The sequence below is a fragment of the Mya arenaria genome, chromosome 11 (genome assembly GCF_026914265.1).
Source record: "Mya arenaria isolate MELC-2E11 chromosome 11, ASM2691426v1".
Lineage (NCBI taxonomy): Eukaryota > Metazoa > Mollusca > Bivalvia > Myida > Myidae > Mya > Mya arenaria.
This window is the reverse complement of record NC_069132.1, coordinates 43,013,395-43,028,629: the sequence shown is the minus strand read 5'-3', so window position 1 is coordinate 43,028,629 and position 15,235 is coordinate 43,013,395. Positions and strand designations below refer to the sequence as shown.

General features: G+C 36.0%; 2 protein-coding genes across 2 annotated transcripts; both read left to right on the top strand.

Annotated features, from left to right (window-relative positions):
* Positions 1–3,411: 3,411 nt before the first annotated feature.
* On the top strand, positions 3,412–5,408 carry LOC128208558 (uncharacterized). The gene is made up of 3 exons (XM_052912116.1): positions 3,412–3,541; positions 4,410–4,884; positions 5,219–5,408. The coding sequence occupies exons 1-3, from the start codon at positions 3,412–3,414 to the stop codon at positions 5,406–5,408; spliced, it is 795 nt and encodes a 264-aa protein (XP_052768076.1).
* A 2,645-nt stretch (positions 5,409–8,053) lies between these two features.
* On the top strand, positions 8,054–14,088 carry LOC128209395 (uncharacterized). Its single transcript, XM_052913416.1, has 2 exons — positions 8,054–8,663; positions 11,679–14,088. Exons 1-2 carry the CDS (start codon positions 8,104–8,106, stop codon positions 12,673–12,675), a joined length of 1,557 nt encoding a protein of 518 aa, XP_052769376.1. The 5' UTR covers positions 8,054–8,103; the 3' UTR covers positions 12,676–14,088.
* The last annotated feature ends 1,147 nt before the right edge of the window (positions 14,089–15,235 follow it).

The window sequence follows — 15,235 nt, the reverse complement described above, 5'->3', positions numbered from 1 at the left end:
ATTTTGAAATATGTCCATACAAGAGAAAGTTACAGCCCGGACATGACCACATATAGTCTATGTCCGTATATGCAGAATTTCATAGTTAACAATCACGAAGTGTGACCTTGACCTTAGAGGTAGTGGCAGCTATCTTGGACGCGGAACGTCGTCTTGGTATGTCGAACACATGTGGGGGGTTTTAAATCTGTCCATACAAAATAAAGTTACAGTCCGGACACGACCATCTATACTCAATATCCTTATATGCAGCATTACAAAGTAAACACAGTGTGACCTTGACCTTATGGACACAGGTCGTGCACGAGATGTCGTCTTGGCATGTCGAACACATGTGGCAAGTTATTTTAAAATATGTCGATACAAGAGAAAAAATCAGCCCGGACACGACCACTTATACGCTATGTCCTTATATGCGGCAGTACGCGGTAAACAAACACAAAGTGTGACTTTGATCTTAGAGGTAGGGACACGGGTCTTGCATGCGACACGTCGTCTTGGTATTTCGAATACAAATGGCAAGTTGAATTAAAATATGTTCATACAATAGAAAGTAACAGTCCGGAAAGGACCACCTATATACTTTGTCCATATATATCCAGCAATACTTAGTAAATTAACACTAAGTGTGACCTTGAACTTAGAGGTAGGGAAGCAGGTCTTGCTCGCGACACGTCAGGGGTATCGTGTTATATTTTACAATACTAGCAATATATGAAACACTTATTCGCTTATCGTTTGCACTGTATACACTGACTAAGGAAATGTTTGCAATGTTCTTTATACATTTGAAATTTGCCTGGTCTGCAATTTTGTTTGCCCTATGCTTACAAACGAGCGAGCACGTGACTGTTGATGCATTTGTAGATACTTGGACATGCAAAAGGAATTAAATATCTGAACATTTATTCGTGGGCAGATATGCATGATTCGCTTAGAACACTCAAGCACCTATCTCAACATACAGCTGAAAATTCACTTTCATTTTCTGACGGTTCAATATCTGGTATAAAACAATAGAAACTCAGTATTCAATAAGAAAAATTAAAAAGGCGAATTACATCTGGGATCAAGCTCAACTTCCTCATGCAACGATGCCGCATATTAATATCTCACAGGTTTATGTGGGAAAATCGTGCAATATTCCTGCCTCATAAGGCAGCCAACTACATTCACTTCTTACTGTCTTCAGTCTTTAGTATGCTACTAGAACATATTATCAAAAGTTCCTTCATGTAACATCTAGACTATATCAACAGTATTCCACATATTCGAAATTATACCCAGAATAAAACCACGACTTACCGGATGAAACTTTTTTGAAACCAGTAAAATGATGATGATCACTGTTTTAAGATGCATTATAGGAAAAACTATTTTTTGTTCAATACCACGAGCGAGTCCCTTTAACACCGTAGGGAAGCGTAATCGAGTATTTAGGGGATTCGATTTTGAAATAATATAAAGGGTTATAGGGTAAGGGTCAGTCAGGGTAATAGTAAGTTTAGAATCCGCTCAATCATTTTAATAATGCGAACACATTTCCCATATAACCTCCACCTTCTAAAACAACATTTGAAAATAATTTGTATAACATTCCGTAAACCTTTTCTCACCAATGAGGACGTATAAGCTATAAAACTAGATGACCCTTAAAACGTGTTTGAATGGTGTAATAAAGTTTAAGTCAAGGCAAAATGCGTATTAAGTGAGGTGATAAACATAAAAAAGAAGTGATGCCACATATATTGGCCGGCAGCCTGTAAACAAAGATATATCCCGGATTCCGCAGAACACTACAAGTTGAACCGACTAGTGTGAAGAGAAGTTTGGTTTCTTACGAAGGGGGATGCTCGTTGCCGTACAGTAAATTGTTAGTAGTTGTTGCACTGGGCAGGACAGAAAACAACGGGTGTTCCTGTTGTACAGTTTATATTTTGTACATTAAGTCATTATACATGTATATGAAAAAAAGTTGTTAAAGGACTGGCTTAAGGGATGTCTGGTTGTTAATCAATATCCATAAACCCACTATTCATTGCTCATGGTGTCATAGTAGGATGAGTGACCCTAATTTCAGTACCAGGATTGTCAACAACTTATTGACAATAATCTAAAGTTTATGGAAATTTACGTTCTGGATTTGGACCAGGACCTGAAGCGCACTCAATCCGAGATGATCAAAGTCAACATAAGTTGATCATGAGTAGTTGGGAAACCAAGAATATTTTGCCACCTTTCTTTTCTTTTGAAATGAACTTTTAGCTAGGATGCCCGGCTGGTTCATAAATTTAGGCGAAGTTTAGTAGGACCAATATATAGCTTTGCAGCATTCTGTTTGTGAATATAACACAACTAAATATGTTTGAAAGGATGTAAATAAGATCGTGTAATTTTTCGTGTCACGGTCAATATATTTAATTAAACCCGGTTTTGCATTATGGCGATTCCTTGATAAAAATTTAAAACTTGGTGCAATATTTTTTGAAAAAGCATATCTCTATACTTGCTAGTTTTCATAATTGGAAACATCCATATGCAAAAGAATTGTACGGTTTAGACACGTTATTTGTTAAGAAATTAGCTTTCAACCTCATTTGTTAACGTTCAAAATAAATGTCAAGTACTGTACGTCTGTATCATGTTGCTTGTCTGACTGTTTAATGACTCGTTTTGTCTTATTTAATCTTCTTTCATTCAGTCCCGATGTTTTGTCCTATTCCGCAAAGCTTTTACCTGAAAACATGTCGGGTAATATAGCTTTGAGCACTTTTTTACCTCTGCTGCCATTCTCAGTATCTAAAATGTAATTTTATTCAAAACCGCATCTCGTAATGAGTAATAATTTAGTAACCTTTAGCACATCCCTCATTTTAACTGAACCGTAACCAACAAATAGTTCAATATTCGATCTGTAGGATTGGAAAACTGTTTGAATTTGCCGTTTGGATATGTGTCATTAATAATAAGGACAAAAATGTCGACAGGTAGCTCTTCCAGTGGTTATATAAGTGTAGGCGGAGCGTCGCGTTACCAAGGTGCAGTCATTGAATACGAATGTTCCGTTTGCCCTAATAACAAGAAAGTAAAGGCTTCGTACTATTGTAAAAAGTGTGGATAGAATTATTGTGACAAGTGTCTTTCTCTTCATAAAAGACTTCACAAGGACCACAACGTTCAAAACGATAGCCATCAACATATTGGGGGGGGGGGGGGGGGGCAGAAATTTTCGACACCGATCAAACTTCCTATGGTAGTAACAAGACTACGTCAACAGATGCCAAATATAATAAAAGGGGAGAAGAAGTAAAACGATACCAATACCAAAACAAATATCGGCGTAGACCTAGACCGAGATCAAACGACACCAAGAATACGGCTTTTGAAAGTAATATACCAAAAATAGGCACTATGGAACCAATGGACAAGACGGGTCAATGGTTACAGGAGACTTCGAAGCCAATCCGCCCCCTGACAAACAAAGAGGCAACCGCGTTATCAACTGTGAAAAAAACACCGAACTCCATATTCAAATGGGCAGGTACTGGTTAATGTCAGGTTTTTATTTCAATTTGTTTACATGGCTGTAAGTGGTCACAAGCCGGTAGATTTAAATAAGAATAATGAAAAGTAAATGATAGCTCCTTTGACTTCATATAAGAACAGTTTTTATGAATACAATAAAAACCAGAGGACAAGCCAAGTAGTCAAATTCAGGTATAATATTTGTTTTGAGGAACATTTATATGGCCAAAACGGCACTGAAGGAGAGGCTCAAACGAACAAAAAACACAGTACACGCGAGCATAGATAACTTTATCAATAAATACATTCATCAGAATATCGATAGGTTCTTTCAAGCCTTTGACTTATCTCCATGCGAAAAGGACATCGGACACCCTCTATTATGAATCATTTCAATGACCTTTTTAAGCAATCAATAGAATACACATGCTTTATTTTGGTTAAAGTTACCTTAATTCATGCCAATGCTACGACTTGGTCGTTTTTATAATTTACTGAATCCATAAGCAACCTTTGATTTTAACCCATTAAATCACGCTTTTGCATATTATTTTCATAAATCTGTAGGATGATATAGTTTTAAAGAAATTACACTATTAATTGATAAACTTTTCATAAATGTATATGTCTATTAATCCACATGAATTAAATCGTCAATATCATAAATGTGACTAAAAGGTAAAGAAATACCACTAAAAATACTACATGTATAGCATGTACTATTACTTTATAAGCTAACTCACACGTATTGAAAACACAGTTATAACTTTTAAATATATTTCCTTTTTGAAAAAAAAAATCAAACTGTATAGATTTGATAGTTTGTTACGCCGGTCTTTTGTACGACCTTTTTGCTTATCGTTTATATTTTCAAAATATTTCAGCCAATACCAAAAACAGGAGAAAAGAGACACATCTTCCTACATTGTTCGAACGGAGGGAGGATACTGATTTTGTACAGGAACAATATCAAGCATGTCTTCGCGATTTTAATACACTGAGCAACGTTTCTTCATTTACACAGACAACCCAAAGTGACAACTACGACAAGATCGCCGAAGTCACAGACGATAGTGATAGTATTACATCTCAGAAACCATTACACAAAATATGGCAAAAAAATGTGGTATTTGTACCCGAGGTAATCCCTTGCCATATAACTGGTATATGCATGTTGCCTGAAGGCAGCCTTACCATTGTTGACCAGGAAAACTTCAGAGTTAAGCAGTTTGATCCACATTTGAATTATGTCTCTTACCATAAAGTTTTCGAGCATCCCTGGGACGTTTGCCCGGTGGAACATTCTGACATGGCTATAGGGGTGTTCCAATCTAACGTCAGGCAGGAGATTCACGTCATGTCAGTGAGTGGTCGAGAAAAAGGTCATACGGACGAAGCACGACCATTGCAGGGGCATTGCCTACCACGATAAGAAGTTGTATGTTGGCCATATTCGCATGGTAAGCATATATTCTATAGCGTCTGGAGAGGTACTTAATGATATATTTGTCGACACTGCAATTCGAGAATTCACTGTGCGAGGTTAAGCATTAGGTCCGGATGGGGAAATGCTCTATATTACGGACTTTCAATCAAGTAGTTTAATTACGTTTGAAGCTAGCAAACGTTACATAACTTACACAAATCTCAGTACTGAATTAATTGTGTCACCAAGTGGTGTTTGTGTGTCCAGGTCAGGTGACCGCGTGTTTGTATGTGACAGCTACACCCACGCTATCCTGGAAGTTGATAGACAAGGAAAGCATGTGTTAGGAACAGTAGGCTCTGCTGTCGATCCTAGGGCAATTTGGTTTGATGAGCGAAACAATCGGCTCTTAGTGGGACAGAAGAAGGACAATGTTTTAATCATTTCTCTACAGTGATTTATTATACCAAAACAATGTTTTGTTTATAACTGTTATAACTTCTTAATTATTTTAACTCGGGAAATGGTCCGATTGTGATACATGACATCTTGTTTTACAGATGTTGATGTATTAACAACTGCGTTAAAATAACTACTAGTAACTGTAGTTTAAGGCCCCCATTTGACGACCATGTGTAAGAGACAGACCTTTTAAAGCTGCACTTTCACAGATTGAACGTTTTGCCACCTTTTTATTTTTGTCTTGGAACGAGCCAAGTTTTGCGAACATCTATGGAACCCAGTTATATAAGACTGCTGACAAAAAAATAGATCGCAGATTTTTATATTTAAGTTCAAAAATTGAGGTTTTATGCATTTTTCTTAAACAGTTATTAACGGTTTAAGCCATAAAACATTAATTTTCAAACTGAAATATGAAAATCTACGATCTGATATTTTGTCAGCTATCTAATATGATTGGTTTGCAGATATTTACGCAAAAAATTGCTCTTTTCAAGGCAAAAAATAAAAAAAAATATGTAAAAATGGTATATCTGTTAGAGTACAAAAGTGCAATGTAATCTTAATGAAGGACTCTGATCGTTAAGTTATTATTCATTAGATTGTAGGTATACTTGGAGTAGAATTGATGCCAGGTAATAATAGTATTTTTAAATAGTTAAATAAACCAAAAACTACCCTGAACTATAAAGACACCAAATAATGTCTCCCCCATGCTATGCAGCTGGAGACATTACTTTAGTGCGAATGTCCGTCCGTCCGTCCGTCCGTCGGATGTTTCGAGACAAGATCGCGTCATCTACGCCTTTAAATACATTTAACAATTTCATTTTGTCATTTTATAAATTTTCTGACCTTTTCTGAATTGCACTGAAATGTTTTCAAATCAAAATGTTGGCGTCTTAATCTCTGTGAAAGATGAACTACAAATTAAGTTGGTTGAAGATATGGAACTTAAAAATAGCATCGGCTCATTTATAACTTTCAAGATGAATGTTTATTTAATTTAAAGATATTAATAGTGAAAATCGAACATGGATCTCGACTTACTAGATTGACGATATATATAGATATGTATATAAATAAAACTTCCTGTTAGTGAGGGTTTCTCATGCGATTATTTAATATTAAGTAAAATATATTATAATAATTTCAGTTTCAAAGCGACATGCATTATGATTGTTTTTAGCTGCTTTTCAAATGTATTGATTACTAAATTACCAAAAGAAAAATAAAACTTCGTTTTTATATGTTCAGAGATATACAGAGATGTATGCCATAAAGGAATGTTTTAGGCTGATTGCATTTTAGACTGACATTCCGCAAACATAACAGTGTCGTCAGCATAGTAAAGTATTGTAGCTTTAAGAACTTGTACTCTCAATCATCAACACCATGCTGATATATCAAGTATGTTTTTCAGATAAAGCTTCTTGTCCTGTATATCTCTGAGATAACTATAGATTACTAACATAACTTATGTGAAAAACTACAGAAACAAGCTCAGTAGCAAAAAGTTAAAACATAAACCCAGTTTAATGGCACTGGGTAAACGCCAAAGACATAGAACACAAAAACAAAAAATCACAAAAAAGAAACAAGGAAGAACAGCACAAAACTCCACAAACAGCACAGTACATACATACAATATATATAAAAAAACTAGGTATGGGTTTATAAACCAAGATAATATTTGGAGAAAGATGTTTGCCTCGGCCGACGTCACTTATAATATCCAAGCCCGCGAACAATGTTACTTCAATAATGCTTGAGCCTGCTTTGAGAAACAGACCATTACTACAGTTGCTTAAATGTTTTCTCAGCAATGTTTTGTTTGTTATACTGTCCGAAGCCTTTATACAATCAACAAATGGTAATAAATAAGTGTTCATGTTTTGAATATCAGGATTTACCAAATGTGTAAGCTCGACGAATCAGAAGCTGGTTTTCTGAAAATGTTCGTCTTGATTTGGACCAGGACCTCGTCCTACTCAAGCACCCTTAGTCCGAGACCATTAAATGCAACATCTTAGTTCATCTTGAGTTATTTTTCGGCTGGGAAAAACCGCGCACGTTTTGCCATGTTGCGCTGCTCTTGCAAAGAACTTTCAGGATATCCGGCTGTCTGTTGAATCAAACCGGAATATGTTGTGCTTTCCTATTCTAAACACCGCCCTGTCCCTGGATTTGATTCTGTTATCATTAGCCATGAGCACATAGATTGCCTTCGAATCTCTGCAAACCACAGTGATTTGATGGGAATGAACTCCTGCTTTGGTGTGATTTGACCTGTACAAAATTTAGTGAAATTCGACCTAAAATATTATTTTTTTCTTCAGATTTATCAAAGGGGTCACTCCTACCAACTATCTAGCATAAAATAACTATGAATTACTGAAGTTTAACAATGTCAGATAATCGAAATGCCTAAATAGAAATTCTTTGTATACCCTTCTTTAAATACCTCTGATTATATTCTTAGTATTAATCTAAAATGTGATATCATTCATAATCACATCTCCTAAGTTCTTATATCTAAGTTACTTTTAACACACCCCTTATGCTAAATTTTAGCTGAACCTTATCTTACAGGTCAAATCGGTAAATACTAGTTATCGAAGTTTAGAAAATAGAAACCGTTTAAGTTGCCGTTTGGTTATGTCTTGTTGATAATAGTATTTAGGCTTAACATGTCGACAGGCAGTTCTGCCAGTGGTTATGTCGCTGTTAACGGAGCGTTGAGTTATCAAGGTGCCGACGTTGAGTACGAATGTTCCATTTGTCCAGAACACAAGAAAGGAAAGGCTACGCACTATTGTGGAAAATGTGGTCAAAATTATTGTGATGAATGCATTTCCCTTCATAAGAAACTCCACAAAGACCACAGGGTTCAAAACGAAAGCCAACAGCATCTTTGGGGACCAGAGATTACCGACACTGATCAAACGTCTTATGGTAGTTACATTTCAACGCCAACAGACAAAGTGCACAGTACAAGGAGAAAAGAAGTGCAACGACACCAAAACCACGCAAGCAGAACTCAGCGTAGACGTAGGCATGGATCCTACGACACCGAAGATAATACGTCTAGTGCGAGTAATTTATTCAAAATGGGCACGATGGAATCAAAGGAAAAGACGTGTCAGTGGTTAAACGAGAACTGCGACGTCAAACCGCCCTCTGACAAACGAACAATCAACCGTGTAATCCATTGTAAACATTATAAAGAAGTCAATATTTACAAGGACAGGTACATAATTTAGCTTTAACTTATTATATTAACATACTATACATAAATCATACCGATATTTACAGTATGAACTAGTATATATTGAAATGGGTGGAATCGTAAGCAAACACATACATTGTTAAACTTATGTTATTAAGAATAAATCGATGGGCGGTTTTATTATACAAACAAGTACTAATATGTATTGTTTACTTAGAAAGCGTATATATTCTATTTCCAAAACCAATGTATACAATCAGAAGAGTAAGTAGATGATTTGTCAGATTTTCATCTCAAGTATTTCTTTTCATAACTCTTAGTGCACTGATGTGTCCATATATATATATATATATATATATATATATATATATATAGTGGTCGAAATAATATTTTGGAAAGTTCTTGGTTATACAATAAAAATACAGGGACAAACCCAGTAGTCTAAATCCGAGTATAAGCCCTGTCTAGACACAGTATAAGGGTCAAGACTTCCAAAACACCCCAACTTCCATTCCTTAAATGAACTGCCTTTCGGCAATTGCGGTTATCATCCGATGAACGCAACATCTTCGGATATGCTCGGATCGGGAATCATTTCCGAAATCGCGAAACAGTTTATCAAATGACGTTAAAATAACGCAAGAAATAATAAACCAGTTTAAATCACATTTAAACGTAAAATTGAAACACAAATGGAAATAATACATTGAACATATCATAGATTAACACTTTCTAAAATATATTTTTATTTTTTACGGGACCTGCTGACTCGATACAAAAAATGACAAGATAAACAATTTCCATGTATATGCGGTGATTCACGATCCGAACATATCCGAAGATGTTGCGTTCATCGGATGTCATTATCAGGGTATGGACGCAATTGGGCTGGTCAAAGTGGGTCGAGTCCGAAGGACCAACTTTGACCAGCCCAATTGCGTTCATATCCCCGATAATGACACCAACACCGTAATTCATTACTTATATTTACACCAATTGTTCATTATTTCATTCAATAATTGTTTAAAAAATATTTCATTTAAGAAAACATTTCAGTAATCCTTTCTTACCCATTTTGTAAACAGAGCGACCTGACTGTAACCGGAAACATTTTTCAAATGACGTCATAATAACGCGGGAAAAGATCAACCACTTAATCACTTTTAAACGTAATATTGAAACACTAATGGCAACAATACGTTTAAAATATATAACTAACACTTTCTCAAATGTTGGCTTATATTTTACGGGAACTGCTGACACAATACAAACAATATCAAGATCAATATTTTTCATGTATATAGTTATGCGATAAATGCGATCTGAACTTATCCGAAGATGATGCGTTCATCGATTGATAAACGCAATTGCCGAAAGGGAAGTTATTTAAGGAATAGAAGTTGAGGTGAAAATATATAGAAATGAATTCATATATAACATGATAAAAGTGGAGATTTATTTTTAATATAGAATTCAACAAGAAACTCCATTTATCATATAGTACTTAAAATTATTAATACTGTAAAACATGAAGTAAACTTCATTGAACCTATAAAATGTGACTACTTAAGTTCATTTTTTATGATCGGCAAATTCATATAGATGTAATCCGATGTTCTTTTATCGGTTTATTGTCATCATAAATATTTGTTCAAAGTTTAATTTCATGAAAGTCTATTGAACAACCATCCCCACCTAAAATGCAGTCATGATCGAGCTGTTAAATGAAGTAATAATTAAGTCAATACATAAAAGATCGCTTCAAATCATAAGCGTGATTCGGGTTCAATAATGGTTACACCCACGATTCGCTGGTTCATTATGTGCTTGTGCAATTTACTAGTTTATTGGGTACAGTTTATTGGTACTGACGTAAATACTTCCTAATTCCTTTTAAAAATGGTTATAGTGTCTTAATCGTGGCCTCATTATTCTTGCATACCGGACGTGTGTTTCCGGTCATGTGACCAGTGCTGGAAAAACCCATCTTACATACCCCACTTCTTATTTCATTTATTGTATGGTTTATGAAAAATGAATTATGCCTTTTCAATAAAGCGCAATCAAATATGTATGTTTGAAAGACTTTTAATTAAAATTGAAAATACATAATCGTAAAAAACGCTATTTTTAGTTACTGCGCTCTATGACGTCAGTATACAACGTCGCACGCGCTTTTTGGTGTTATTGTACAACAGATCGTTTTCAGCTTCATTTTTTCCACAAATTGATAAATTTAGATATGCAAGAAAAATTATCAATCATGTTTTTCCGGTCCGAATCGAAAAATCCGACCCTCGGGCACGCTGCGTGGCCGGTAACTCGGCAAGCCTCGTTACCGGCTTACGCACGTGCCCTCAGGTCGGATTTTTCAATCCATACCGGAAACACATGATAGATACTTATATTCTTATATCAATTTGTTAAACAGCATTTGCATCCACGCAGAAGATTTCATAAAAGAAAGTGCTACGTATTAGGCCGATAACAATGTCTACAATAAGTAGACCGTATTAATTAAAAATTATATTTAAATGTGGTGTATAAATTCAAATGTAATTTCCAAAGAGTTTAAAATATTTTGAAATCAAAAACCATTGATTACAAGTACCTTTTAACTAAAGGTTAAAGGAAGATAATCTTCAAGAAACTCCAGAAAACTGTCACCAATTGTTATGGATAATATTGATACCATAATGGCTTGACCGAAGTCTAAAACACTTCACCTTAATACGTGTATCCCTTTCCAAGTGTAAATGAGAATCTGGACAGATTATGATAAAAGCATTTAAATTACGTGTTCGTAAAATGGTACACTAAGGTCAAATGACTGGAACTCAAGACTATTCCGGAGGTTTTGGTTTTGGGTAATTTTGTTACATAAAACCGCAATTGTATTTGGGGAAAAACAATTACTACTTTTAAATATTTCCTATTTGAAAATATAATACTCAACCTGTATTTGGTGGGTGGTCTGTTACGCCCATTGTTTGTACGATCAGTTTGTTCATCGTTTATATTTTTACAATATTTCAGCCAATACCCAAAACAGAAGAACATTCCTCCAGTGCGCGAAAGGAGAAGGGATGATGTTTTTGTACAGGAACAAGAGCAGGCAAGTCTTCGCGATGTTAATACACCGAGTGACGTTTCTTCATTGGGACAATCTAGTGAAATGGGCAACGACGACAAGATCTCTGAAGTTACTAATGCTTGTACTAGTATTAAAACTCCGACACCATTACCTAAGAAAGGAAACGAACACTTGATAATAAACCCTGAGGTCAACCCATGCCATATAACAGGTGTATGCGTGTTACCTGAAGGCAGCCTTATCCTTGTTGACCAGGAAAACTTCAGAGTTAAGCAGTTTGACCAACATTTAAATTATGTCTCTTACTACCTGTTTTACGAGCATCCATGGGACGTTTGCGCGGTGGAACATTCTGAAATGGCTATAACGGTGTATCAACCTAGGGTCAGGCAGGAGATTTACGTGATGTCAGTGAGTGGTCGACGAATTCGTGAGAAAAAGGTCATTAGAGCGAAGCACAACCATTGCAGGGGCATTGCCTACCACGATAAGAAGTTGTATGTTGGCCATGTTCGCATAGTAAGCATATATTCTATGGCGTCAGGAGAGGTACTTAATGATATATTTGTCGACACTGCACCTCGAGGCTTTACTGTGCGAGGTCTTGCGTTAAGTCTAGATGGAGAAATGCTTTATGTTACGGACTTTCAATCAAGTAGTTTAATTACGTTTGAGAAGAGCAAACGTTACGTGACCTACAACAATCTCAGTACCAGATTGATTGTGTCACCAAGCGGTGTTTGTGTGTCCAGGTCTGGTGGCCGTGTGTTTGTATGTGACAGCTTCACCCACGCAATCCTGGAAGTTGATAGACAAGGAAAGCGTGTGAAAGGAACAGTAGGCTCTGCTGTCGATCCTAGGGCAATTTGGTTTGATGAGCGAAACAATCGGCTCTTAGTGGGACAGAAAAATAACAATGTTTTAATCATTTATCTATAGTGATTTAGTATACCAAAACAATGTTTTGTTTATAACTGTTATTACTACTTAATTATCTTAACTCAGGAAACGGTACGATTGTGATACATGGCATCTTATTTTATAGATGTTGACGTATTAACAACTGAGTTAAAATAACTAACTGTAGTTTAAGGGTACAATGTGAAGCCCATTTGTAAGAGCCAGACCTTTTAACAACTAGATCATTATTACATCACTCAACCTTATAATACATGTTTGTATGGACCCATCATCCCAAGTACAAAAGTGCAATGTACTCTCAATGAAGGACTCGGATCGTTTAGATATACTTATAAACTAAAAAATCAATCTGAACTATGAAGACACCAAATAAGGTCTCCCTCATGTTATTCAAGTGGAGACAAATTGTTTTCACGCGAATGTCTTTCCGTCCGTCCGTCCGTCCGTCGGATGTTTCGAGACGACCTCAAGACCCACATCCTATACGAACTGGCTCAAGGTCAGAGTTCAAGGTCAAATATTCGGGCCATAGATTTCTGTCCGCTTCATATGTCCGCTTGAAATATCGTTATGAAACTCGGGTTAAAAGTTCACCTAGTAGAAACAAAGTGAATAACCCACATTACAGGTGTGCAGGTTTAAGGCCAAGGTCACTGTTTAAGGTTAAATATGCGAGCAATATATTTGATGTCGGCTCAATATCTTCTAAACCCCTCAAAGGATTTTCATGAAACTTGAGTATAATGTTCATCGCATTGAGACAACGTGCATTACCCACATTGTGTATACTTTCGTGTACTCTCTGTATGGCCGTTGAACGATTTTCATGAAACTCGGGTCAAATATTTACATATATTCAATGCCAAGGTCACTGCTCAAGGTCAAGTTTGATGCACTGAGTTTGTGTCCGCTACTTTCCATAACAAATGAAAAATTCCTTTCAACTGTATAAAAATAATACAATAAGCATGATTTACTCAAATTAATAAAAAAAAAACAACAACAACATAATCTTTGGTTTGTTTCACAATGGTTATTCAGTGCACCTTGAATTAAAACTGTCTGCCTGTGATAGTGTTGTATCCGCTTCAGTGATGTTCATTACACATGTGTCCAATGTTCACTTCATATAAAAACACCCACACTCCACTTAATATCTTCCAAGGACAATGTCGTGGAACAGAATGAGACAAGTGTGGGAGGGATTTCTTATTTAACATTCATGTACACTGCATGCGGCTGATCGATTAAAAATGGCGGCTTGAACGTATTTTTTGAGGGGAGAAGTGTTGCTGCTTCCTTGATATCACACGAATATGAATAAAATGGTATAATATATGTACATAATGAGCAACTGTAGCCAATAGACTATTTTCAGTACAAATATCTGCAAATAAATCCACAAACATTACGTTGAAAATATTCTTCTAAATTGGCGCCTTGTATGTTTTGTCAGTGACAGAAAATGGCTTCAAAAGCACCTGATACTCGAAACGAAAGACCAATTACAGAAACAATAAGTCCCTCGGATAACGTAGCTGGTGGGCATGTGAATTCGCCGAACCCAATAAGAAGGAAATCCTCATTTCCTGATTTGAGTTAGTTGTCGGAAATCAACGGTCCGGACATTGGTGTTAATGTTTCAGAAACTGTTCAGTAAGCGCTCTGCACGGAAACAGTACTACAAACTATAGTTGCAGCATTAGGCCCGACCTTGAAAGAGTTCTTGTCCTCAACACTTAAACCATTAACAGACCAAATTGTAGCTCAAACATCCAAAATAAAAGACATGGGCTCCAAAATTGACTATCAAAATTTAAAAGAAAATGATATGGAGAAGGAAAAGGCAGCAACTCAATTCAACCAATGACAAAATTGATGAAACAGAGAACAAACTTGATAAATTAGAACAATATACTAGAAGATTTTCACTAAAATTTCACAGAGTTCCCATGGTTTTGAAGAAGAACAATTTTTTAATATTTGCAACAACAAACTGAAAATCACCCCTCCACTTAAATCAAATGATATTGAAAGAGTCCATCAATCTGGCAAAAGAAAGAAAGATTTTGTTACTCTCTACACACAAAACTCTAATCTTAAGCACCATAAAGCTGAAAATTACAATGTGTTCATCACTGAGGACCTCACTCAATATAGACAGTCCATCATATCAGTTTTGAATATTGCCAGAAAAGCAACAAAGTCAACTCCTTCTGGACCAATGATGGTAAAATATTTTTCAAGAGAACCGTAGATGGTCCCAAGATCCTTGTCCAAAACAAATACAGTGTCGAACATTTTTGCCGAGTGAAACCCTGACGGCTGATGTAGACAATTTATGGCAGACAACCTATGGTGATGCCGCTCGTGGATCAGGATCTGTAGCTAGTGTGGAGTGATTCTTGTGTAGACACACCAATGACTGTGTTGTGTTAGTCAAGTTTATACACTCGTTAATATAAGTATTAAATAAGTAATTAGATGATACGATGAAACCATATTATCATGCCATAGTTATCTGCGTATTAAAGCATATATTGTGTTAACTTGATGATAGTATACTCGAATATTAACC